Raw genomic sequence first — 25,448 nt, 5'->3', positions numbered from 1 at the left:
TCCCAGTTGTCAGGCTGGGAATCCTCGCTAAAAGAAAAAATCAGTTTCAGTTTTGTTTCTGAACTGTCTTTCTACTAATAACCAATCACTGGTCTCTGGGTCATACTGCCCCCAGCCAATGACTGGCCTCTACCTAAGCCCCTCCTCTGCCATACATCTTCAGATTTTTACCGCACGTTCAAGTGTTGGGAGTCCTCGTGCTTTAGCTCTCGAGCTTTTACTGCGTGTTGCGTTTTTCCAGAGAGTTTACTCTTTATTTTTCAGTCAAATCGAGCCTCAGGGTCCACCGTTTCATCTTCAGATTAACGGTGACCCGTTTTGGAAATTTCTATGCCCCTGAAGGGCGAATTTTCATCGAATTTAACTTCTTAGAGGATTCCGGAAGACCTTTGAGGCCTACCCCGCGTGGACATGGCCCAGGACAAAGGATACTTGACGCCACTGGATCCAAGCTGTTTAGGATCTGCCCAGGATTTGGACTACAGAACGTGTTCAAGGAAGATGAGCACTCTCGGTGCCTCTACTGCCTTCATGCCGACAAGTCGCATGTGGAGGAAGACTGTGCATTCTGCAAGAACATGTCCGCCCTGACCCTGAAGGGGAGTCGTACACGACTTGCTAACTGGCTGGAGACAAAGAGCCCAGCAGCAGGTGAAAAGAACGGTGGGGGAAGTCTGAGTGGTCTTCTAAGACCTTTGAGGGCGCTCTGGCGATGGGGGCCCAACAGAAGGCTAAGCACTGCGAGTCCGCGGCCACCGGGAGCGCCGTTGGTTCAGGCTCCTCGGTTGCCAGGCAGGGCACGATGTCACCGACACCGTCAACCACGAGCCAACACTCATGCTCAGTGAAATGGAAGTCAGAGAACCCGGGTAAGCTTGGAGAGAAGCCCGGCAGGTCCCAATGGAGAAAACCAAAAGGGAGCGCAGCGCTGACTCTCCCCCCACGGTGAAGTTCTAAGACGCGCCCAAGTTTGTGAAGGCCAAGATTCACCAGGCTAAGGCCTCGATTGAGGGAGACGTGTCGGGCCTGGCGAAGCCTGTGGAGACAACCCCCCTGAAACCCTGGGATGAAAAGGGGGGGGGTGAGGTAGCCCTAACGGACTCAGATACCTCTTCCGAGGACGATCTGTCTATCGTCAAGGCAACCCTGGACAAGAGATTCGAGGAGAAGGCCCGCGGGAAGGATTCCGACGAGGCGGACGTAGAGAGCGACGGTGGAGCTGAAGAAGAACGGCAGATCGATGAGGAACAGGACACCACGCTGCTGCCGAGCGCTCCCGTCGCAACCGATGCCACCGCTGACGGACAGGCAGGATGATATTTTGCTGGCACTGCAGACCTGGTGCACCAAAATACGGACGAGGCTACCCTTGCCTCCGGTGGATGATCCAGTGGTGCCTGGACCGTCTGGGAGTCCTCCACCCAAAGCGGAGGCGAGTCCATCCTCCCCCACCCTTCCATCCTTCACCTCCATCCCCCCCACTGAGGAATGAGACAGAGACAGCGACAACAGGGACGGACGACGGGGGTGACGACGGGCCGGATCTCCTATCACCCTCTCTCCGGGCTTCCCCTCCCGACGAAATTTGCTCCTTTCACTCCATGATCGCCAGGGCATCAGAGCTTTTCCAGCTATGCCACGAAGAGCAGAAGAAGGAGGGGTTCCTCTACCAATGACAGGATGCCAAGAGGGAGACCGTCCTCTCAGTTCCGTTACTGGACGACATCTGGGATGAAGGACTGTCCCTTCTGAAGAACCCGTCCACGGCCCCTGCGAAGAGGGACCGGTACGAGAAGAAGTACCAGGTCCCAGACTCCATGCCTATGTGCCTGATTTCGGTGGTCTCCGCGGTGGCCAAGAAGAAATCGGTAGGGGCAACGGCATCAACTTCCACTTCCCCACCCGACAGCGAGGGGAAGAAGCTGGACGCCATGGGACGACGGGTCATCACGATGGCAGCGACGACCATCAAGGCGGCCAACGCCCTCGCGATTGTGGCCCGCCACGACAGGGAGCTGTGGTTCAAGATCGCTCCCCTCCTGGACTTCCTCCCAGACAACAAGAGGGCGGAAGCCCTTGAAATCCTGCAGGAAGGCGAGGTGGCGTTGGGCCACGCCATCAAGGTGGGCACGGACATCGCTGATACTGGTTTTCGCCAGATGGGGTACAGCATTTGCCTTTGCCGGCGCGGCTGGCTCAGGGCCACCGACTTCCGTCAGGACGTGCAGACCAGGGTACTGGACATGCCCTTCGGCGGGAACAACCTGTTCGGCAAGGCAGTGGATGAGTCACTGCAGACCATCAAGGTGGACACTGAGACGGCCCAGGCCTTGGGCTCTCTCCATCAGCGACGGCCGTCCTTTCGGACCTCCGGAGGCAAGTCTTAAGGTGCCTACAAAGAATTCAGCGGCAGCTCCTCGTCGTACCACCAGGCAGCCCGCTCTTCGTCGCTTTAAGCCTACAAAGGCCACAGAAAGGCCAGTGGACACCGTTGTCATCGGCAAGTGGCCCATGGTGGCAAGGCCTCGGCGAAGCCCCCACCCGAGAACACCAATGGGAGACCGGCTGGCGAACTTCATCGGCGTGTGGAAGTCTATCTCCACCGACCGTTGGGTGCTGGATGCCCTGTCCCCATTTTCCACTAGTGGCCAGGAAGGAAAACCACATTCCACAGCTGCTTCTGGAGGTACAAGCAATGCTGAACAAGGGCACGATAGAACTCGTCCCAAAGAGGCTCCGGGGCTCCGGAGTATACTCGCGGTACTTCCTCGTCCAAAAGAAGACTGGTGGCTGGCAACCCATTCTAGACCTCCGCCGCCTCAACAAATTCATAAAATCCCAGAAGTTCCGGATGGTCACCCTCCAACACGTGCAGGGACAACTGGAAGAAGGCGACTTCCTGTCGTCGCTGGACTTGGAGGATGCTTACTTCCACATCTCCATACACAAAGGACATCGAAAGTTTCTGCGCTTTGTGGTCCAAGGGCGGCACCATCAGTTCAGGCACTGCCCTTCGGTTTGAAGTCGGCACCAAGGGTCTTCACCAAGTGCCTGGTACCGATGGTGGCGCGGCTGCGCCTGCAGGGGATCCACGTCTACCCCTACTTGGACGATTGGCTCATCTGAGAACTCGCCATCGACCACACAGCGAGGACCATCCGCCTGCTCACAGAACTGGGGTTCTCGATAAACTTTGCGAAGTCCTGCTTGGTACCATCGCAGGACTCCCTATTCCTGGGAGCCAGACTCAACACGGTGGCTCGGCTGGCGTCACCGTCAGAGGAAATGATAAAGGCCTCCTGAGCAAGGTACAACGGCTGTTGACCATGGAGGTTGCCAGTGTGAGGTCCATCAAGTCCCTGCTCGGTATGATGTCATGCATCTACCTCATGCGACTATGCAGGTTGCGGATGCGGCCGCTGCAGGAGTTCCTCGACGCCTGTTCGGTACAAGTGACGGGAAGCTTCGAAGACAAGATCCGTCCTCAACAAGACTTTCCGGCAGGCGATCCGGTGGTGGGGCACCCGCGCGGATCTCACGGCGGGCATGGACTTCCAGACCCCAGTGCATCAGGAAACTGTGACAACAGACGCCTCCCTGAAGGGATGGGACACGCACACCAGAGATCTCCACACAAGAGGCCTTTGGCTCCCGGAGGAGAGGTCTCTACACATCAACGTCCTGGAGTTCTGGACCGTGTTCTGGGCCCTCAAGTCCTTCCTCCCGTCCCTAAAGGGCAAAGTGGTATGGGTCTTTACCGACCGACAACACTACCACAATGTTCTATCCAAGGAAGCGCAGGACCTGTGGCGCAGGACCTGTGGCGCAAGGCCGTCGCCCAGGGGATGTTCTTGGTACCCTTCCACCTGGCAGGAGTAAAGAACACCTTCGCCGACTCACTCAGCAGGGAGTTGCACTCGTGCCACGAGTGGGAGCTCCGACAAGATCAAGTGGATCTACTATTCTTATGATGGGGCAATCCCCAGATAGATCTGTTTGCGACGGCGACGAACACAAAGTGCGGGAGGTTAGCCAGTAGGTTTCCCCAACCGGGGAGCATGGGCGATGCATTCTCCTTCCCCTGGGACGGCCTGTTCCTCTATGCATTCCCACCGTTGCCGTTGCTTCTGCAACTCATCAGTCAACTCAGACGTTCCCGGTGCAGGATGATCCTCTTCGCACCGGCGTGGGCGAGGTAGATATGGTACCCAGACCTTCTGGACATGTCAGCGTCCCCTCCAGTCAAGCTTTTGACGGACGCAGATCTTCTCGCCAGGGAAGGAGGCGCGATCCTACACCACGACCCAGGGTCGCTGAACCTGCAGGCCTGGCTCCTGCAGCACTAGAGTTGAGAGGCTTCGATATCCCGGCGGACTGCAAGGTGGTACTTGCCAAGGCCAGGGCTTCCTCAACTCTTAAGTGCTATGGACATAAATGGAAGACGTTCTCTGTCTGGTGCCGTGCACAGAAGATCAACCCTTTACGGATTACGGCCCCTCAAGTGCTGCCGTACTTGCTGTTGCTGGCCAAGGCGGGGCTGGCACATGCATCCATCAAAATTCATCTGGCGTCTATCTCCCGCTACACCAGTACTCGGGGGCGGTCGTCGCTGTGGTCGCACCGCCTGGTGAAGGAGTTCATGAAAGGACTGTTCTGCTCGTTCCTGCCGGTGAAGGCTCCAGAGTGTGAGCTCAATGTGGTGCTGACCAGGCTCATGGGCCTGCCATTCAAGCCTTTGCATTTGGCGCCGCAGAAGTTCCTCTCATGGAAGACAGCATTTCTTGTGGCCATCACCTCCGCACGACGAGTGGGAGAGATCCAGGCCCTCTCCTGTAAACCTCCATACCTGACATTCCATGAGACGAGGGTAGTGCTGAGGACGCACCCCTCCTTCATGCCCAAGGTGCAGCCGGACTTCCATCTCAACAAGCCCTTGGTGTTACCCGTTTTCTTCCCGTCGCCTTTGTCGCTGGCTGAGAGGACTTTGCACTCACTGGATGTAGCTAGAGCGCTGAAGTTCTACGTGGACCGCATAAAGAGTTTTCGGAAGACATCACAGCTGTTTGTGGACTTTGGCCCTGTGAACCAAGAGAAGGACCTCTCCAAGGCTTCCATTTCCAGATGGCATCATGCACTGTCACCGGTTGGCAAACCTACCGTTCCCCGGCCGTACGAGAGCCCATTCAACCAGAGCGATCGCTGCTACTATGGTGTTCCTGTCTGGTGTGCTCCTGCTGGACATCTGCAGAGCTGCTACATGGAGGTCGATGTACACCTTCATGAGATTCTACTGCATTGACCGGGATTCCAGGGAGGAGTCCAGAGTCGGCCAGGCAGTGCTGCGCAACCTGTTCGCTTGAAGGTGAGCCTGTTGAGGAGGTAAGAGATGCTTAATGTTGAGTTGTTGAAATGCTTAATGTTGAGCCTTGCCACCTCCCGTGGTTGTGCATGTGTGTGTACTGCTATGTATTCTTGTATTCATGAGCATGTGAATCCATGCCAGACCCCACGCTGGCGAAGGAACAAGTTACTTACCTGTAACATGCGAACCCTCCCTCTGACCCCTCTGCAACTCTTTTCTTGGTCCTACTGCCATTTTACGTGCTACCAAATCTGAAGATGGCTGCCAGTGGAGGGACTTAGGTCGACGGAAGTCATTGGCTGGGGGCAGTGTGACTTAGAGACAAGTGATTGGTTATTAGTAGAAAGACAGTTCAGAAACTAAACAAACTGATTTTTTCTTTTACCGAGGATTCCCAGCCTGACAACAGGGAATATTCATGAGCATGTGAATCCATGCCAGACCCATGCTGGAGAACAACAGTTACAGGTAAGTAATTCTCTTATTCAGAGTGCCCCACGGTCACCTGGCATCTCAAGCTAATTTACTGGTTTTCCTTTGCATCTCCTTTTCACTCGCTGGCAATGCGGTGGATCTTCTAGGGTCTGTCCGCTCTGCTGCCAGCTTTGGTATGACTGTCGTAGTAGGCACAGTCGTTCGGTGGAGCTCTAGCAGCTCAGTGGGATCTCTGCTTCTGCTTCCTTACTGGAGTGATTCACGGCATGTTGGGAGATTGTCTCCCACATGGCGTAACTTTTCCCAATGCTGCTTTCAGCTGTGCGCTCTCTGCTCTGCCACACGCCTTGTCCCGCGTCAGCCTCAGCTGGAGTTTCTTCTGCTTCCACAGCGAGTCCCACACTCAGATCTGCTGTTACCTCTACTACTCTGTCAGCGTCTCCTTCCCCCAGCTGTAACTCATTACTGAGTTTAAATGTCCCACTCAGGTGCTTCACACTGCAACAACTTGACTGCTAATTATGTTTAATGGTACCTTTAATCTTCATCAACTCTGAGTCCCTCTTCCTTGTCCCAGTAGCACAGGCATTATGGGTTCTGAAGGCCATAGTGGTTTGGGTCTTTTTATATTTAGTTTTGTTTTGTTAAGAAAATCTGAACCCGTTACCTGTGTCTGACTCATGATGGCTTCACAGGAGCAGATCAATCTCCTGAAGCAACAATATTGCTGGATTCAGTGCTTTTCGCCTTTGTAAGATAGCTTTTTGCAGCACTGGCCAGTTAAGTCCTTGAACATTTAGTGTTAAGCAAGCAAGCTCCTGAGATTCCATCCCCTCATCTGTTGTGTGTTTTACTTCCTTAGCCATGGCTACCATTCATGCCCTCGTCATGTGTGCAAGTAAGGGTTAGTGCGTTGATTAAAACATCTGGGTATATTAGTCTATTGAACAAAAAGAAAAGGATAACTTCCCGAGAGTAAAACCTCAAATAGACATTCCTGTCCAATCAAAAAGTCGTAAATATGACCTAAAATGAAGAGTTTTCGCAACTCAACATTTCTGTCGCATTATGGAGCAATGAACCGGGTCAAGGCCAGAAGGCCCACTCGACTACCACCAATATGCTCATTCTGAAACTAGAATCGTACCCTCGCTAATCAGGGAATATTGTTATTCAACTCCCCCAAGCGCCTGTTAACATTTCAAATACAGACATTTCAATCACTACCTCCCTCCTGGGGTCCTTCATAATTCACATCAGACACCCTCCCGAGTGGGAGCTTACATAGTCTATTCAAGGCTGAAGCATATTATCCATCGTTTGTCTCTGTTCCTTGATTCGCTTCTTCTCCAATCGAGTTGTCTGAGCCCCCTGGCAGATTCTCGATCTTCCTCATTGTCAATTCTCTGAACTGGTGATACTACGCCCGTCGAGCTTTTGGGCTCGCTATCCGTCCTCACCTTAAAGAAATTCCACTGCTTCATGTTCTGATGAAATGACTTGTCTGATTTCGGAGTTCGAACATTCATTTGCTGGGGAACCCCCACTTGTAGCAGACACCCTCTTCTCTGAGCCAGCTCGTGAGTGAATTCATTTTCATTCACTTAGCTAACGTCAATGGGGCTAGATCTTGACAGAGTTGGAGGTTAGCCTCACGGAATGTGATAGGACCTTTAGCCCTCTCAGACACCAGTTTCTTCTTTTTTCCAGATTCTCTGAATTTGCTTTGACAAGTATACTTTGTGTTCTGTCTAGACTCACTTCTGTTCGTTCTTCATGATCCAATGGTGTTTGAAAGGGCTTCCTCGTAAATTCCTCCAGGTTCTGGTCCTTGATGTGGCAGGGGATTCCTCTCACGCGGATGTTTTTTCGTCTGTCCAACTCTGCAAAAGATTTTGAGTCTATCTCTTCCTTGAGCTCATTCTTATGCCAACGGATTTTTAAGGTCCATCTTGGTGGCTTGCGCAGCTTCTTCAGAGTCCGACACTTGTGGGGAGTGAACCTGGGCCACCGCTGTCTGCTGAAACTTCTCCTTCTCCTCCTGTGAGGCAAGCATGTTCTTGATGCCCTCCTTAGTTTTGCAGGATTTTGAGACATGTTGGGATGTTGGAGTATGACTGACCAGAGTTGGTAGGGCCCTGTCAGCTGCCCATCAACACTGTATGGTTCCCTCACGAGCCGCGCAGTATTAAGGCTTGTAATTGGCAACAGGCTATTGCCATCCAGCGGTCGTTCATGATTACGGGTCCCATGAGGTCCCCAACTGCAAATCGGGCACTGCTCGCTGGTCCGTCCGTCTTGACCCAGGGTGCGCCAGCTGTGGGCCTCGCCGCAACTGCCATCCACCTTTTCTCCAGCCAGAATACCTCTGCTCAATCGCTTGTGCAGCGATAGATCAGGACCTCCTCCGCAGCAGGTCAAAGCCCCTTCTAGGGCATATGGAAATCACATGGGGACAACCCCATTCCTTCTCACCGCTTCCCCAGTTACCAGGACGGACCAGCGTCCATGCTGCTTCTTTTGCCTGCAACAGCTCATCTTACACTGGGCCCCAGTGCCACCCGTACCAGGGACCTCGATTCTTCTTCCCAAGCCTGAAAATGTAGTTTCCTCTTACGTCATTGACAGGTGGGTACGCTCTCTTTCTATCCTTGACCATTGTTCGGGAAAAATGTATCAAATGTGCTGTTTATCGGGTCCGCAGTGCTAAACTCACGCCTTGGAACACTTATGTATATGTGCGTTATAAATGCCATATCATATCATGAGCTGGTCTGGAGCTAACGAAGAAATATTAATGTTATGGTTATTCAGGTACTCTCAGTCCATAACTCTCCCTCATTCAGAATTCCCCCCATTCCATCCCCCCATGCAGTACCTTAGTGCTTGGCATAAATATGTATGCAACTGTAGGTTGGCCTGTTGATTGTATATGTGAAGGTAGGGGTGTACTGTTAGTACATGAAGGAATTCTTGCAAGGATTCTAAATTTTCAAGCTGCATCGTTTACTGAGAGGGTTTCTGACCTGTCTTGTTTTAAAAACAGGGAGAGCTATAGACTTAGGCCCTCATCACGAGTAGGACGGTATTCTGGCTTACACAATTACTGTTACCGCCACTTGGTCCGCCGGTATTACCGCCGGATTACAAGTGGTGGTGGCAGTGTAAGTCCCCATTTCTTCTCAGTGGGGCTTTTTTGGCGCAATTGCTGCGGCAGAATTTCCACTGCTGTAATTGTGCCGAAAATGGGCAGAAAATAGGCAGATTTATCTCCAGCTCAGAGCTGGAGGTGAATCCTCCAACTTTCCAGCGAACTCATAGTTAGGCGTTGTGTTCATGCAGCAGTAACTGTATTCCCATCACAATTTTACCATACCACCCAACACGTGATGTGGCCCTTAGTGTGCCTAAATCACCATGAATGTAATATTTCATGTTCCCACTGTCTCACAGGCCTCTTGGAACAAACAAGTGACTGGACCTAGAAAAAATTGATTTCTGGTCTTTTATTTGACCAGGTAAAGGTTTGCACACAAGGTCAAATGGCTAACAAAAAAGTCTTAAAAGCAAAGTCTCTCACTCTTAAGATATCACAACCTCTCACGCCATGCTGGCAGAAAATCTCTATAAGCCAAATTGTTGTGAGCTTTGTGAGATGTCAGAAATGAAAATCAGACACAAAGTTGCCATGTGTTTGGTTAAAGACTTTTACTACATAAACGGGTTGGAAAAATGCCTCCCTGACCCTACTATAAGAGGGATTTCCCTACCTAAAACCAAAAACTAAGGATCTTTCTGTGTCAGCATGTCATAATCAAAACTGTCCTTGTATCCAAACCAAATTATAATGTGGAAAGTGAAATGTCTTTAACCTGATGATTGCAAAAAAATTTCGTAAAGGAAAAATAGAATAACTCCAACATAAAGGTTCTCCAAGGTGAAAAAACCTTGGTTCCAGAGGGTGATTCCCTTCCTCTGAATTCTTCAACACTATACCACTGATTCTTGGTTTAACAGTTCTTTTTGTTTTTCTTGGCCTAAAACAATCCTGTTAGTTATAAAGCTGCTTAGCCTTGTAGTACCTTCTTTCAAAAGTTACTTCTTTTTGTTCAACAAACAGTCTTTTCTTGGGACTTTGTGTATATTTACAACTGCATGGTGTTTTCCTCTGCTAGGACATCTTATGCACTTGTATCTGCCAGGTTTACTCGCCTGTCAGGACTTCTTATATTCAAAGGTAACAGTTCCGCTTTTACTTCAAGAACTGCAGATATCTTCTTTGGTTTTGTATATCTCGTTGTTTCAACATTCTCTCTGGGTTCCCCCCATATCTGCATACAATACACTAATATATGACTGGCGTTCATATCTGCAATATACCGTCTTGGTTTGCAGACAATCTCCTTAATGTCTCTGTTTCTGTGGGTTTGAAGTTTGCAAATTGGGTTTGACGTGCCTGCCGAAACGTCCTAGGGTCCCCACTTTGCTTGGGCTGACTCACCGGCTCTGTGTGTCTTCGGTCCTGTTCGTGCTTACGCAGCAAAGCTTTGCCTCCAGCTTTCCACTCTGGACTACTTCCACATTGTTCCGGTTCCTCTTGCAGCTCTGCTTCAGCATGCCTGCCTTCCTTCAGGTCCCGGTAGGTGAAACGTTACTTTCTCTGGTTGCCGAACGCCCAGGAATCTTTTCTCTGTTCATGGATTGCTATGGCACATCCTGCTTGCCCATTGTTCCTCTGCCTCCTTGCTGGTGAGCCCATAGGCTCTGCCACGCCATTCTGTTTTGCCAGGGTACGCACACCTCGCTGAGACGTACTACGACTTCTCACAAACAGCAGCCTCTTAGAGTTGGTTTTCCAATCTTTAAATTTCCAGCGCACCGGTGCATTCTGAAAACAACTCGCACACTCATTGAGCTTGAGGCTCCTTCTGCTCTTCATCGTTCCCTTCTTCCACCTTGTCCCAGTACTTGGGTGTTTTTGGGAAATGGAGTCCATTGATGTTAACTGATGCAGATTACTTGGCAAATCACTTTCACTGGTTCCATATGACAAGCCAGTTCTATATGCAGTGAAATTAGAACTAGAAAAGGCATTCTTGGAGCTTTGACTTTTTAGACCAGGGATGGAAATTTGGTCTAAAGGGTTTTGGGAAAGGTTTCACTTTTCTCCCTAAAAGGGGTTATAGATGCATGGTAGTATGCCTTTATGGTATTGTATATCAAGGGGTTTTCTACATGGGCAAATGGGGGATACCATGTCTCATCCAATGAAGCCATGACATCTCCCCGGAGGCTGTCTCCTTCCATGTGATCCTCCCTCATATAGCTGCCCCAGGGACAGGATCAGGTAGCGGCTGCTGTCCCCTGGCCACATGGCAGAAGGTTACCGCCTGGGAATCCATGATGACTTCATTGGATTCATCACAGCTTTCCTGTGGCCGGTGCCACAGCTGTCTTAAAACCAAGTCCTTCCAATGGGGAAGTCCCAAGTCGTCTTCTTGACGCTTCTCCTCGACTTCTCCCTGTGTTGCCTCCAGCAGCTGCAATTAAAACTCATGTTGTGGCCATGAGTTTTCTCCAGCATTGGATCTTTCATGGATTCACATGCTTAGAATATTCCCCGTCGACAGACTGGGAACCCTCGGTAAGCTTATAAAGCCTTTTCCCGTAGGAAAACGTTTGACACTTTTGTGTCCTATCTATGTCGTTTTGGGCCGTGCACGCACTCCCCACTAGGACATAGTGGTATAAATGCTCCGTCCCCGCGAGTCCCTTCAGATTTCAACCGTCTCCAAAGTGGGAACACCTCGTGTATTTTCTACTTGGTTAGGTTGTGCTGTTGCGGTTTTTTCTCCTAATGTCGGGGAAAGCACTGTTCCGCCCGTGCGCTATGTGCGGGCTAAAGAAGGTGTACGAGGGGGACAGACATATGGACTGCATTTACTGTCTGCTCCCACATCAATTGGCTGACAAGTGCAACATATGTAAGGGCTTCTCCCAGAAGACTCTTAAGGATCGGAGTCGCAGACATGTCGCATGGTTGAACGACGGAGCGGGGGCATACCCGCCTTCAGAAGTGGGCCCCACACGCAGCACGGCCTCAGTGTCAAAATCTTCAGGGGCCCCGCGCCGCTTATCGTCGTTGGAACCCCGGTAAAGAAATCGTGACCGGTGGACAAGGAATCATCAGTAGGCCATTTCAGGGACTCTTCGTCAAAGAGGGCCTCTTCGTCCTCATCTTCAACGAGGAAAGACAAAGACAAATCTAAATCCTCCTCGGGCGATCGTCATAGATCGACCTTGAGTCGAGAGAAGGAGAAACGCAGGTTGAGTTCAGAAAATGCGGGAGCAGCGCATAAGCCTACACGACCTCCACCGTCGTCGACGGCTGGGCAGTCGTCAACTACTTCTTTGCCGCTGGCGCAGTTGGCATCAACCACTCCTGGATCGCAGGCGACGACGATGTCGACGACAGGGCCAGCTATTGCTTCGTCGACGGATATCCCGCAAGAGGCCTGGCGTCCAGAGGTCTACGACCCAATTTTGCCAGACACACTTCTACAGCAGAAGGCCTTGTCGGTGTCCTCGGGAGACGAGGGCGAAAGGATAGCTGCCCCCGCCGACCTGGGGTTGCAAGTTACCACACCTTTCTCCGGGAGCATTCCGGGTTCTGCCCCCCTGCTCAATCCGCAATCAGTTTTATCATTGTCCACGCTGCAAACGCTGCTGAGGACTCTGGATGACAGGCTGCCTCGAACAGCTCCGGCCAGGTCGGTCGTCGACGAACATGGCCCATCTCGCCGCCCACCACCTTCAACCCCTACGGCAGGGCCTCCGGAAGCAAATCTCTCAGCCCCACACCACGAGGAATGGGAACTGTTGGATTTGGAATCAGGCAGCAGAGCGTCATCGGTGGTCTCCCTTTCCCCCTCCAGGGATCCGACCTGGGAGACCGATGCAGAGTTGGAAACCCCGAGGAGCCCGGCTCAGCCGTCTCCCCCGGACGATATCGGGTCGTTTCACAACATGATGGCCAGGACTTGCACGGAATTCGGGCTGGCACAGGAAGAAGAAAAGAAGGACTGTTTTCTTTTCGACCACATGGGTAAAAGGAGAAGGTCAGTGTTTTCAGTGCCCATCCTGGATCATGTGTGGAAGGAAGGTCTTCAAACCAAGCGTCACCTGTTCTCAGAGCCAGCGATGGACTGTACTCCCAAGTGCCTTTCCTCACAACCAACACCTGACTCTGTGGTATCGGCGGCGGCGGCGAGAAAGGCAAGGGCTCAACACAAGTGTACGACCCCCCCGGAAAGTGATGCTAGACGACGGGATGCTTTCGGCAAAAAAGTCCTGTCGATAGGTGCTACCACGGTGAAGGCGGCCAATTCTCTCGCCATAGTTGCTAGATACGACAGAGAGATGTGGCATCGGTTGGCGCCTATACTCGAACACCTTCCGGATGAACATCGAAAAGCAGCTATGTTGCTGGTCAGGGAAGGTGAGGAGGCTTCAAATCATGCCATTAATATCACAGTAGACCTTGCAGAGTCTGGTTTTAAGCAGGTGAACAACGGCGTAGTTCTCCGACGACAGGCATGGCTAAAATGCACCAACTTCCGACCGGAGGTGCAGTACAAAGTACTAGATATGCCTTTTGAAGGAGACCTCCTCTTCGGTGAGAAGGTCGACAAAGCCCTGAAGGGCATGAAGGAGGACTCGGACAAGGTGCGTTCCTTGGGGGCCCTCCAGAGTGGTCGAAGTTTCCGGTATTTTTGTCCCTTCCGAGGAGCATCAGGGAATTCCAGATTTTCAGCGTCTAGGGACCGACCCTTCGGTAGGTCGACATATTCCTCTCCGGGATACAGGCGAGCTTCACAAGCAGCTAAACGTCGCCGGGACTACCAATCTCTCAAGAAGAGAGCAGGCTACTCTCCGTCGACGAGGGATAAACAGAGCAAGGACCAGCAATGACGGGCATCGGAACTTTCTCGGGGGCAGAGTGTCATGTCACATCAACGAATGGGAGCTAATAACAACAGATCAATGGGTGTTGGACACTGTAAAATACGGACATTGCCTGCAATTCAAGAGCAACCCTCTGCATATTCCACCGGCGTGTGTAGCTCAATCCCATCTGAGCGTGTTGCTGCAGGAAGTAGCACTTATGCTGCAAAAAGGGGCCATAGAACTGGTCCTGTCGTCACAAAGGAGTCAAGGGGTTTATTCCTGATACTTTGTGGTGAAAAAGCTGAATGGAAAGTGGCGTCCCATCCTAGACCTGCGCGAGCTAAACAAGTCGTTGAAAAACTTAAAGTTCAAGATGCTCACGCTCCAGGAGGTGATCAGCTCAGTTCAAGAAGGGAATTTTCTGGCCGTCTCTGGACCTGCAGGACGCGTACTTCCACATACCGATGTGTCGGCGACACAAGAAGTACCTAAGGTTTGTGGTAGGGCGGACTCACTACCAGTTCACAGTTCTTCCCTTGGGACTGAAATCTTCCCCCAGAACGTTCACGAAATACCTGGCTCCGGTGGCAGCCTGGCTGAGAAGGCAAGGCCACCATGTATACCCTTATCTCGACGACTGGTTGGTGAGGGGGTCCTCCCCGGCGTCGACGCACAGGAGTCTACAGGACACCATGAGCCTCTTGCTACGATTGGGGTTTGCGATAAACTTCGAAAAATCCTCGTTAACGCCGTCGAAAAGCTTGGTGTTACTGGGTGCACAGTTCGAGACCCAATTGGGGTTAGTCAGACCATCCCTCGACAGGATCACCAGGCTCAGTCGATTGGCAAGTCAGTTAAAATTCAATTCCAGGCTGTCGGTGAGAAAATATACATCAATCCTGGGAGCTATGGCATCCTGCATTCCTCTGGTGCCCAACTGCCGCCTTTTCATGAGACCAGTGCAACAGTTTTTGGCGGATCAGTGGACGCAGGCTCAGGACCTCTGGTCAGACAGGCTGACCGTCGACGACGACGAGCTCCTATCGACTCTTCGGTGGTGGAAGAGAGTTCAGAATATTTCCAAAGGAATGCCCCTGCAGGAGCCGGAGTTTCGGTTCACCGTGGTGACGGACGCGTCCCTAACTGGCTGGGGAGCGCACATGGGCGCGCTGCAGACGCAAGGCCGTTGGTCTCAGAAAAAATCTCTCCTGCTTATCAACGTTCTGGAATTGAGAGCGGTCCGCTGGGCCCTGAGGGCGTTCCTGCCTCACATCAGGGGATCCACAGTAAGAGTTTTGACCGACAACACCACAGCAATGTTTTACTTAAGGAAACAAGGTGGCACGCGATCCAGGACCCTCTCCATCGAGGCTCAGAAGGTGTGGCACTGGGCTCTAAAACACAAAGTATCCATGTAGCTCATCACCTTCCAGGAGTGAGGAACGAGCAAGCGGACAACCTCAGCAGAAATATGGACCAGATTCACGAGTGGGAAATAGACACCGATCAATTGTCAAAGGTCTTCGAGAAATGGGGGCGACCTCCGTTGGATCTCTTCGCCACGAAACGTATGCCAGCAGGTGGCCACAGCAGGTGGCCACAGGAAGATTCGGTGGGAGAAGCTTTTTCCTTCCCGTGGACGGGCAAGTTCCTTTACGCCTTCCCTCCGTTCCCTCTTATATGGAGAACTCTGCAGTGCATACGCAGGTACAGGTGCCGTGTCATCCTAATAGCGCTGTGTTGGCCGAAGCAACCATGGTTCTCCGACCTGCTTCATCTATCGGCGGATCAACCGATAACGTTCCTGAAGGTGCCCAACCTCTTGTCCCGGGACGAAGGAACGGTGTGGCATCAAAACACGAGCAGCCTCACGACTTGGCTCCTGACTTTTCAGAATTCGGTGCCTTGAACATTCCCTCGGGCTGTAGGAAGATATTACAGGCTGCGCGGGCCCCGTCCACCAACAAGTCCTACAGGTGTAAATGGGGGAGATTCTGTACGTGGTGTCAGGGACAGGCTGGAGTGGAACCTCTGAAGGTTACTCCAGAGCAGCTTCTTCCGTATCTACTACATTTGGCGAAGAGTGGTTTGTCTTTTTCATCACTAAAAGTTCACCTGGCTGCCATCTCTAGGTTCACAAGAGGGAGGAAATCAACGCCCTTGTTTAGCGACAGGTTGGTGAAACACTTCATGAGAGGCTTATTCCGGACGTTTCCCCCGGTTAAGCGTTTTCCACCGATGTGGAGCCTTAACATGGTGCTTGCAGGGTTAATGAAACCTCCCTTTGAGCCAATGGCCACGTCGTCGATGAAGTTTCTATCATGGAAAGTGGCTTTTCTAATAGCCATAACATCGGCTAGACGGATCTCAGAGTTGCAGGCATTGGTCATAGACCCTCCATATCTCAGATTTTTCAAGAACAAAGTGGTCTTGTCAACAAGTCCCCGTTTCATCCCGAAAGTTCCTACGACTTATCATAAACATTCATCCATTGTCCTGCCCACCTTCTTCGCGACTCCCTCATCGGCTGCGGAAAAGGTCTTGCATACCCTGGATGTCAAGAGAGCTCTAAAATTTTACCTTCATAGAACTTAACAACTTCGATCTACGCAGCAACTTTTCGTTGCATATGGGCCTTCAGCAAAGGGGAAGGCTATTTCAAAACAAGGACTGGCCTGATGGGTCTCGTCAACGATTGCATTCTGTCAATCAAAGGCAGGAAAACCGCTGCAGGGACGTCCGAGACCTCACTCAACCAGGGCGACTTCGTTGTCGACGGCGTTGTGGGCGGGGGTTCCACTGACAGACATTTGCAGGGCGGCAGCATGGTCAGTGCCCCATACATTCACCCACCACTACTGTCTCGAACCACAGCATGCGGACGAGATACAAATGGGACGAGCAGTCTTACGACATCTTTTTCAGTAAGGTAAGCCCTCCTCTCTTCGAGAAGGGTCTATGCTGATTTGGATATGTATTTGTATATGCATTTATATATATATATTTATGTATATATATACGAATATACGCATATACGCATAGAGGTAAATGCGTGTGTTTTTTATGTATGCTCTTTGGCTTATATAAATATTACTCGATGCAGTACTGTGGCATGTTGTTAATTTCGAATCTTGTGTGATCATGATTCGCCTTTGGCAAGATGGGGTGGGTGCTAGATTGCATTTACACCTCCTCCGTTGTTTCAAGTTCACTGCTGGGCATTCTATTCTAAGCATGTGAATCCATGAAAGATCCAATGCTGGAGATGGGAATAGTTTCTTACCTGTAACTCCATTTCTCCAGCATTGGTATCTTTCATGGATTCACATGCGCCCCCCGGCCTCCCCAAAATGCAATCGTCTTGTAGTTCTTGTTTCACCACGTTCCGCTTTGGAGGGGTCGAAATCTGAAGGGACCCTCGGGGGTGGAGCATTTATACCACTACGTCCTAATGGGGCATGCGTACGCGGCCCAAAACGACGTAGATAGGACACAAAAGTGTCGAACGTTTTCCTACGGGAAAAGGCTTTATAAGCTTACCGAGCGTTCCCAGTCTGTTGACGGGGAATATTCTAAGCATGTGAATCTATGAAAGATACCAATGCTGGAAAAATGGAGTTACAGGTAAGAAACTATTCCCTTCACTATCGCTCTCTACTATCCAGGCCTCCTCTCTAAATTCAGGATTGCAGCCCTGGATCTCCTTCCTCCCATGCCTTGCTGATCTGATGGTAATCTGTGCCCAACTCATTCCTCCTCTCACCATCTGGTCTTGCCTGGGACCGACCGGCCTGCCCGTCATGGTACCACCCGATCATATGACTACCAACTCCTTCATATCTTCCCCACCTCCTCCTGATGGTACCATCCCATCTCATCTATTACAACAAGCTTCTGGCTCATTCTCCCTCTCTCACTTCCAACACCCTCCAATTTTCCAGATTCCTTGTAACAAACTCCAAGCTCCTCAAACAGCCAGCCACACCCTGCTCTGACAACCCACACTCTGCAACTGGGTTTAGTTGCCTTTATACTGTGTTCCTTCCTTCCTTCCTCTTCCTGGATTGCCCTTTACAGATGGTCTGCGCCTGTGAGTATTAATTAAGCAACAGTGGATTGGTTAGCTTCACTGAGTGCACCTGGGGTTACTTTGTGGTCAGTGGGCGGCATCAAGCCTAAAACTTCCCTGTTCACCATCTTGGATTTTAGATGTGTTCCTCTATTGCTCATTGATGCTACCTGCAATGAGATGAGAATTGTGGTGTTTCCAACACAAGAGTTACAGGTTGAAAATACGCTGCATAGACGTTCTATAATGTTATAGTCACTGGTAGAATTGAGTGACTGGGGAGCATTATACTTTGTTTCTCCAGAGTATGGTTTTATTACCAGTAATGTTGTTGCAGTGTTGCTTCCTGCATTAGTTTTTCTGTGTTTGGGACATTGTGGGCTGAAACTATTGTATTGTCACACACGCAGAGTTTGTTGCCAATCCTGCTGATCTCCAACCATTACTGCTTTGATGTGCTGGATATTCCGGCAACAATAGCTCTGAAAACGCCTACCTTCATTGATTGCATATGAAGGGCCTCTCTTATAGGGAAAGTTCCTCTTTTCAGTTTAGGAAATTTGAGTTTGATTAGGGAACGCCTTAATGAAGAGGAGGAGCTATCCCATCAACTTACTGTTTATTAGAAGGATTTAGAATAGGGAGCAAGCCTCTAGGGCTGTTCTGCCTTGATGGCTAGTGAAGTTGCGAAGGAACTGGATGCCAGTGACTAGCCTCTAATGGAGCAAAATGGCTGTCTGTTGTCCTGTATCAGCATTGTGGCCCTTCACTGACACTGCCGAGTGAGTCACCTCCCTGTGTGTAGTCTTTCAACATGGCTCTGTGTTAGTGGCTATTTTAAATCTGTACTTCATTGGATGAGTTGGGAACTAGTCTGGGTCAGTAAATGAATAATACCTATCTGCCAATGAGTTCAACAACTTCTGCCACATGAGAGAGGCAATGACATTACTTCATGACTTTCCCAACATATGTTGCATTAATTGTTTTATGCCAGCATGACTTCACTCTATTACTTACTTTTTGGATATAGGTACACAGAGGTGGCCAACAATGTGCAGAAGGAAGAGACTGTGCTGAACATCCAGTTTGTGCTGTTGGACTGCTCCAACCTGAAGTTTTCCCTGGTTCAGCACTGTAACGAGTGGCAGAATAAGTTTACCACCCTGCTGAGTGAGATGGCAAGCACCAAACTGCTAGATCTTGACACGTACCTGAAGCAGAGTGCAGAAAGGTTTGTACATTCTTCTTCATGCCAGCCCTTCCCTCATATGATTTCTAACTCTGCCACTTACTCTGTGCTACAAAACCTTTTTCTCGTGTTCCTTCACTGCCTTACTTTACCTTTCTCACTACTTTTAACGACTATGTCCTACTAGCAAAATAACCTTAGTAGCATTGTGGTGGACTCTCCTTCTTGTTTGGGAAGGTTGGGAACCGTCTTCTCTTTTAGTGTCTATATTTTCATGTTGCCTAAATAATTATTTTCAATTGATCCTTTAACTATAAACTGGATCCAACTCTAATGAAATCACTTATCAAAAAAGTAAGAGCCTGAATTGTAATGCTTGTCTGAGCTGCGGAGCATGCTATCACTAGTTTAGAGACCTTCTATAAACACTGCCCTGCGTTGTGCAAGCTAACTTGCCAGTGTAATTATTGTCCTTCCTTCCAGTGCGCTCAGCGCTGTATCGGAGAGCTTGGCCAAGTGATCAATGTTTTTATATAAAGACCTGAGCTACAACGAACAATAAAGTTGTCCATGTATTATTGTTCTTCTGGACTGTTGAGGAACGCTTGTCAGAAATGTCGTGAATTGGTGTTTTATTGCTAAGCTGAGGATGCATAGTGGTTGGGCAGAAGAGTGTAGCATCTCTGCTGAGAGGCTGTACATAGTTGAAACAAGTGTATTGCCACAGATCAAGCCGGCCCGTCGGCTCATTCTTATGAACTGATTCCTGTAGCTCATTGTTCAGGAAACCATCAAAAAGAAATAGCCTTACTCGATGTTTGGAGAGGGGTCTGGAATAGGGTTAAGCAACTCTGCTGAGGTACTGTACCTCACACTTAACTCTGTCAGTGTGCTAGTTGAGAAAGTAGAGCCACACATCCAAAGACTACAACTTGTCCATTGAAGCCTTGGGAATGTTTTCAGTAGCACAAACTGCTTAATTACAGAAGGTTGGGGCCTGAAATACTATATCTGTGGGCAAGCACCTGCCCCCTTGAAGTCCAAAAGATGAATGGCAATTACGGAACCCCCTGTCTGGGCTCTTATAAGTTTGCAGATTCCAAAGCCTCAACAAGTAAATCGCACACTCCTTTCTACCAGATACCAATGATATCCCTAGTCTCCATAACCAAATATCTCCTAAAAGTGAAGCAACACCCCCTACTCCATGAACAACTGCATAGCCGTCGGGCTACCTTGGCGGTGGAGGCTTGTGGGAATTGGCTCTCAAGTTAAGGATTGACTTATTTATATTATAGTATTAACACCATCCGGCGTGCCGGATCGGGTGATAACGGCCCGGGCCCCAGGTTATAGGCTGTGCACAGTGACGGCCTTAATGGTGGGCCCAAGTGCCGTTACCACCCGATGCGGCTCACCGGATTGGGTGCTATTGCAATGTACGCCCAGGGTTTTAAATCTGGAAACCCGGAGTGCTAACAGCAATGAACTCGGGATGCCAAAAGTATAAGGTGAGTAGGGTAGGCAGTTGGGGAAGGGAGGAAACTGGGAGGGCAGGGGAGGAAGGGCAGGCCGAAAAAAAGGCAGGGCTGGGAAGAGGCCATCACTCTGCTCGGAACGCGGACTGGGATCGTGGGATTCAGCCCGCGATCTGAGCAACCTCAGAGGGTTGTTTGAGGTGGGTGGATACCTAGCAACGCCCACGCTGACAACCTTGTCTGCCAAGAGGCGCGACTGGACCCTGGTGTGAAAGAGGAACTGTGTGTGTTACTATGATTACGTTACGCGCATGCTGTATCTGCTAAATTTGAAATCTAAAATCTATTTGACATTGGACATTTGAAATCACTTCCTGACAAGTACTGTGCGCTATCAAGCAGTGCGTACCATTCTGCCATTTGTTTATATTTAACTGACTAACGTGCTACTATATATCATCAGCTACAATGCTTAGGTGCAGTACAGCACTGCATGCTGATCTCTGTTTAGCAGGAAGACATCTGCCTTTACCTAGGCTAATTGAAGACTTGCTTGGGACTACGTATCCCACAAGCCCTGGCACCCTTCTTATTGAAACGTCGGGCGCTTCAGCACCGGCGCTTCGAGGGCCAAGCAGGGCTTGTGCCAGTCCTGGCTGTCCTCAGCTTTCCAGTGCACAAAGCGCTCCCCATGCCAGTAAAGGCTACTCCTTACATACAACCAGGTAAGCATGGGTTTTCTACCGATAGAAAGACCTCTGCTAGACATACATAGCCAATAGCCACCAACGCATGAACGCAGTTAATCTAGTGGTCAATGCGGCCATTGAAAGAAACAGCCATGAGCAGACATCCCCCACTAGAGAGTCGGCTAAACACAATCTTGCCAAACCCAAAGGCAACCGGTACCCTCACCCAAAGCGACAAAATCCAAGTCGTACAATTGAGATACCGGACCTAAAGATCTGTTTACTAAATACAGTTTTTAAATAAACATGGCCAATGTATCCATGATATGATAGTGGAGGAAAAACTGGATATACTTTGTGTTACCGAGACTTGGTTAATAGAGCCAAAAAGCCCCACCTGTGATACAGCTGTTCTAGACGGCTACTCAATTTATTACTCTAATAGAGAAACAGGCTGGGGGTTTGGGGGGTTGCAACGATTGTGAGAGACTCCATCGCTATGTTCCCGACCAAGATCACTTGCAGTGGCAGCAAAATCCTGCATCTGAAACACCTTCCAACACACACCAGCAGTCTAAACTTGATTGTAGTTTACAGGTCCCCTACTACAAAGACCGAATTTAACGAGGAACTCACACACCAACTTAAGTTACTCAAAGGGCCCAAAACAGTAACCTTGCTACTTAGAGATCTCAACTGCTGGTATGGAGACTCCAAAGACAAGGCAGCCATTAGTTTAGAAAAACTAATGAATAACATTGATTACAAGATAATGAATCAATGGCGAATGGTCATCAACTGGACTGGGTTGTAACTTATAACCTTGTAACACATGCTTACACGACTGTACCATGCATATGGTCGGATCATTATAGTGTTACTTTCCTAATTACCCCTCCACTCCCTAAACCTAAGGTCTCAAATGACCCGTTAGGCAGAAACCTGTGCAGTTCCCTTGGGGACCACTGCAAAAGATTTAGGACTACAGGTGTTGGCATTAATCCCACTTGGTAGCAGTCTGCACCACCCAGATTTACCTGGTAGCTGTGGCTGAGCAGTCAGACCCCCCTCAAGAACAGTTAGGCAGTATGCAAAGTATACACAATAGGCACTCAGATACCATAGCACAAGCAAACACTGACCAGAGCTTTGGTATCAAGGTATATAATTATTTATTTAAAAGCACACTGATTGAAACACTCCAGCACTATTATGGTAAATCACTCAACACAGTTACTATTGTTATATATACATCCCTTATTCCTTATCAGACAAGTCTTAGTTAACACCACTTATTTCCAGACAGAGGTGAGCGCTTAACTATAGATGGCACTCCAATAAGTTAACGAAAAAGGGAGGGGAAAAAGGCAGAATGTAGGAAAATACACCACACTAATTTTTAGGAACTCTTGAACAAGGCAGGAAAGTCAAAAGTTACTTGTGAGCCAAAGTCCATAAGTCGGGCCCACTCTTGGAGAGAGCAGGGCACAAATGCACCCAAGATCACACAATGACAACAGGCTTAAAAAGTCTTTCAGGGAGTTCAGAAAGGTTTTAGTTAGGCTCAGAAAAGTTTAGCCAGGGTGTCCCAGGTTAACCCAGGTTCGAAAGCCGGGGGCTAAATCTACCCCGTACAGTCGGTTGCAAGGGAAGCCAGGCGGAACACGGTACCTTATGTGGAAAGGATCCTCCAGCGGGGGCAGTTGTTCCTGACAGCGGGTGCAAGTCGCTGCGTCGTCCAGAGGAAGAGAAGTTCTCGACATGGAGGAAAGATGAAGGTCGTTGCACTGCCAGGGAAGAAACCAGCCGCAGAGTTTTCCGGTTAAAGGTACTACCCTTTGATTTGCGGTAGTGGTAAAACGTGGTATCCCAGTTGCCGGGGTGCTTGGCACAGGCAAGGCGGCCACGAGATGCTCCAGGAAGCGAAAAAGGAAGCAGACTGGTTATCCCCACCAGTCGAAGGAAGAAGACTCTCCGGGCTGGAGATCTCCTCTGTCGTTCGGAAAAGTGGTGAGACGGTTCAGCAGGGCTCCACCGGTGGTGTCGTCATAGCAGGTCGGCTCAGCTTCTCCCTCGTCGGATTCTTAGGTCCTGTGGCGACTTCTAAAGTTCCAGTCCCCAAAGCCCTGCTTTTATGCAGAAAACCCCCATTCACTCAGCCTAGCTGTCACTCAAGCATGCTAATTGGTGAGCCGGCCGGCTCACCACTTGGGCCAATCAGGACGGAGTGCGACTTGAGTTGCCTAGTCAACTCAGTCCAGGGTGCCTAAATTCCCCTCCACCCCTCCTAAGTACCCCAGACAGAGTGGCACCACTTTGGAGGGCTTCTGTGGAGAAGCCCGCCAAAAAGTGGAACAAAAGGGCTCAACTTGGGTTGGGGTCACAGAAGCGAACACAAACGCCATTTTAGAACCGAGTTCTGGCAAAAAATACCAACCGGAGAATTAATATTAAATAAATAAACCGGCGGTATGTTCGAGGCTATAGGAATTAAATAATTAAAGTTGGTAGCCTCGAACAATGGGAAATCCCATAGAGATATATTCGCGGTCGAATATAAAAAGTAGTATCCACTGCCACCAGCCAAAACTTGATCAGGGGGGACGGAGACGTGCCCCCTCGACTAACAGACCCCAGGGCAATCGAATTGCCCCGGCCAGTACGTCCACAATATGATGGTTTGTACTGGTTCTGTTCAGAATTTGAGACTAGTAACGTCAATGGTGACTTTACATGCCATGGGAGACAGTAGTCAGTCCCAGGGTATGGAGTCTATATTGGGGGGTCGCTATGACACCCCTGTGTTACTGCACTGAGGGTGCTGTGTAACACACATCACAAAAACACATGAGGCCCTATGGAGTAAAAGACCCCATAGCCCATTAAACACATCTAGAGTCAAAGAAACACACTCAAATCGTGCCCAAGAGTGAGGGTAAAAGAGTCTCACTCTTGGCAGGAGAAAAAAATAAACCCCAAAAAATCCAGCAAAGCTGTTGGGGGACTCACTAGGTTAGGAATTTCAGCCTAAACAGAGAATTCTCCCTAACAACCCCAAAAAGATGACCGGCCGGAACTTTAAAAACATTGACAGGGACATACCAGAGCAATGCATAAAAGACATTAATAACGTTTACGAGGGGGAAGACTCTTGCGACACCCTCATGACAAACATGCTACACCACATCAAGAAGATGGTAGACCTAAAGGCTCCATTGCAGACTAAAATAGTCAGATCTAATACCAAACAACAAACATGGTTCTCTGCAGAACTCGCCGAACTGAAAAAGGAAAAAATAAAAATAAAAATGGGTGGCACAAAAATCCATCCACACACAACAAAGAACTTTGGAGAGAAAAGATAAAAGCACAAAATTATCAAGACCAAAAGAAATCACTATAATGAACAAATCTCAACTGCAGCAAATACCACTAGCAAACTGTTTAACATTCTGAAATCAATAGAAAAACCAAGAGCAATCACACCGCCATTTAATCCATCACAAGAGGAATGCGATAAAACTCACAGGTTTCTTCCAAAAAATCGCCAATGCCAGCGAACACATTATAAAAGCACAATCAAAGGAAGTTTTAAACAACCTACCACCTGAGATTAGTACCACGGGTATAGAACTCTTCAAGTTCACAGAAATCACCAACAAAGAAATGGCGAGAGCGCTCGCATCAATGAAACCTACCTCATGTGCAGAAAATTTACTACCACCCAAAATAATACTGGACCACATGGATATCTTGGCACCTATCCTGACGAAAGTCATCAATACATAATTCCGTGACCAAGTAGTACCCAGTTTAATAAAAAAGGTAACTGTAACACCTCTGGTACAAAAAAAAAAAAGCAACCTTAGGCCCATCACAAATTGCAATTTTATACTAGGAATCATGGATAAGATAGCTACCATGCAATTACAAGCCCATGTTGAAGCCTCCGAATCCCTACACCATCAACAATCGGGGTTTCGTCTGGCCCACAGCACCGAGACGGCCATGCTTGACCTTCAAACTAAAATGCTCAGCATAATGGATAGAGGCAGGGCTGGTCTACTAATACTCCATAACTTAAGTGCAGCGTTTGATTTTTTTTTTTATATCATGACCTCCTTAAACTTGCCTTGGAGAAAACCGCCAACTGCTCTAAAGAGGCAATCGGCTGGATATCATGATTCCTTAACAGAAAATCACGAGTACATTGGGGGGACAAAATGTGCTTTCGAAAAAGATGTCCTCTGCGGCGTCCCACAAGGACCCAGTACGT

General features: G+C 49.4%; 1 protein-coding gene and 1 long non-coding RNA gene across 2 annotated transcripts in view; one reads left to right on the top strand and one right to left on the bottom strand.

Moving 5' to 3' along the window:
• The window catches only part of DNAH2 (dynein axonemal heavy chain 2), a 3,498,763-nt gene that overhangs the window by 862,425 nt on the left and 2,610,890 nt on the right, over positions 1 to 25,448 (top strand). Inside the window, exon 21 of the mRNA XM_069646273.1 lies at positions 18,847 to 19,047. Coding sequence (XP_069502374.1) covers positions 18,847 to 19,047 — 201 coding nt within the window. The remainder of the gene's footprint in view (positions 1 to 18,846; positions 19,048 to 25,448) is intronic.
• LOC138567786 (uncharacterized) overlaps positions 1 to 25,448 on the bottom strand; it is a 401,922-nt gene that overhangs the window by 41,365 nt on the left and 335,109 nt on the right. The window lies entirely within an intron of this gene.

The sequence above is a fragment of the Ambystoma mexicanum genome, chromosome 1p (assembly GCF_040938575.1).
Source record: "Ambystoma mexicanum isolate Mex_15411 chromosome 1p, UKY_AmexF1_1, whole genome shotgun sequence".
Classification (NCBI taxonomy): Eukaryota; Metazoa; Chordata; class Amphibia; order Caudata; family Ambystomatidae; genus Ambystoma; species Ambystoma mexicanum.
Note: the sequence above shows the minus strand (reverse complement) of the source record. Positions and strands in the feature narration are given on the sequence as shown.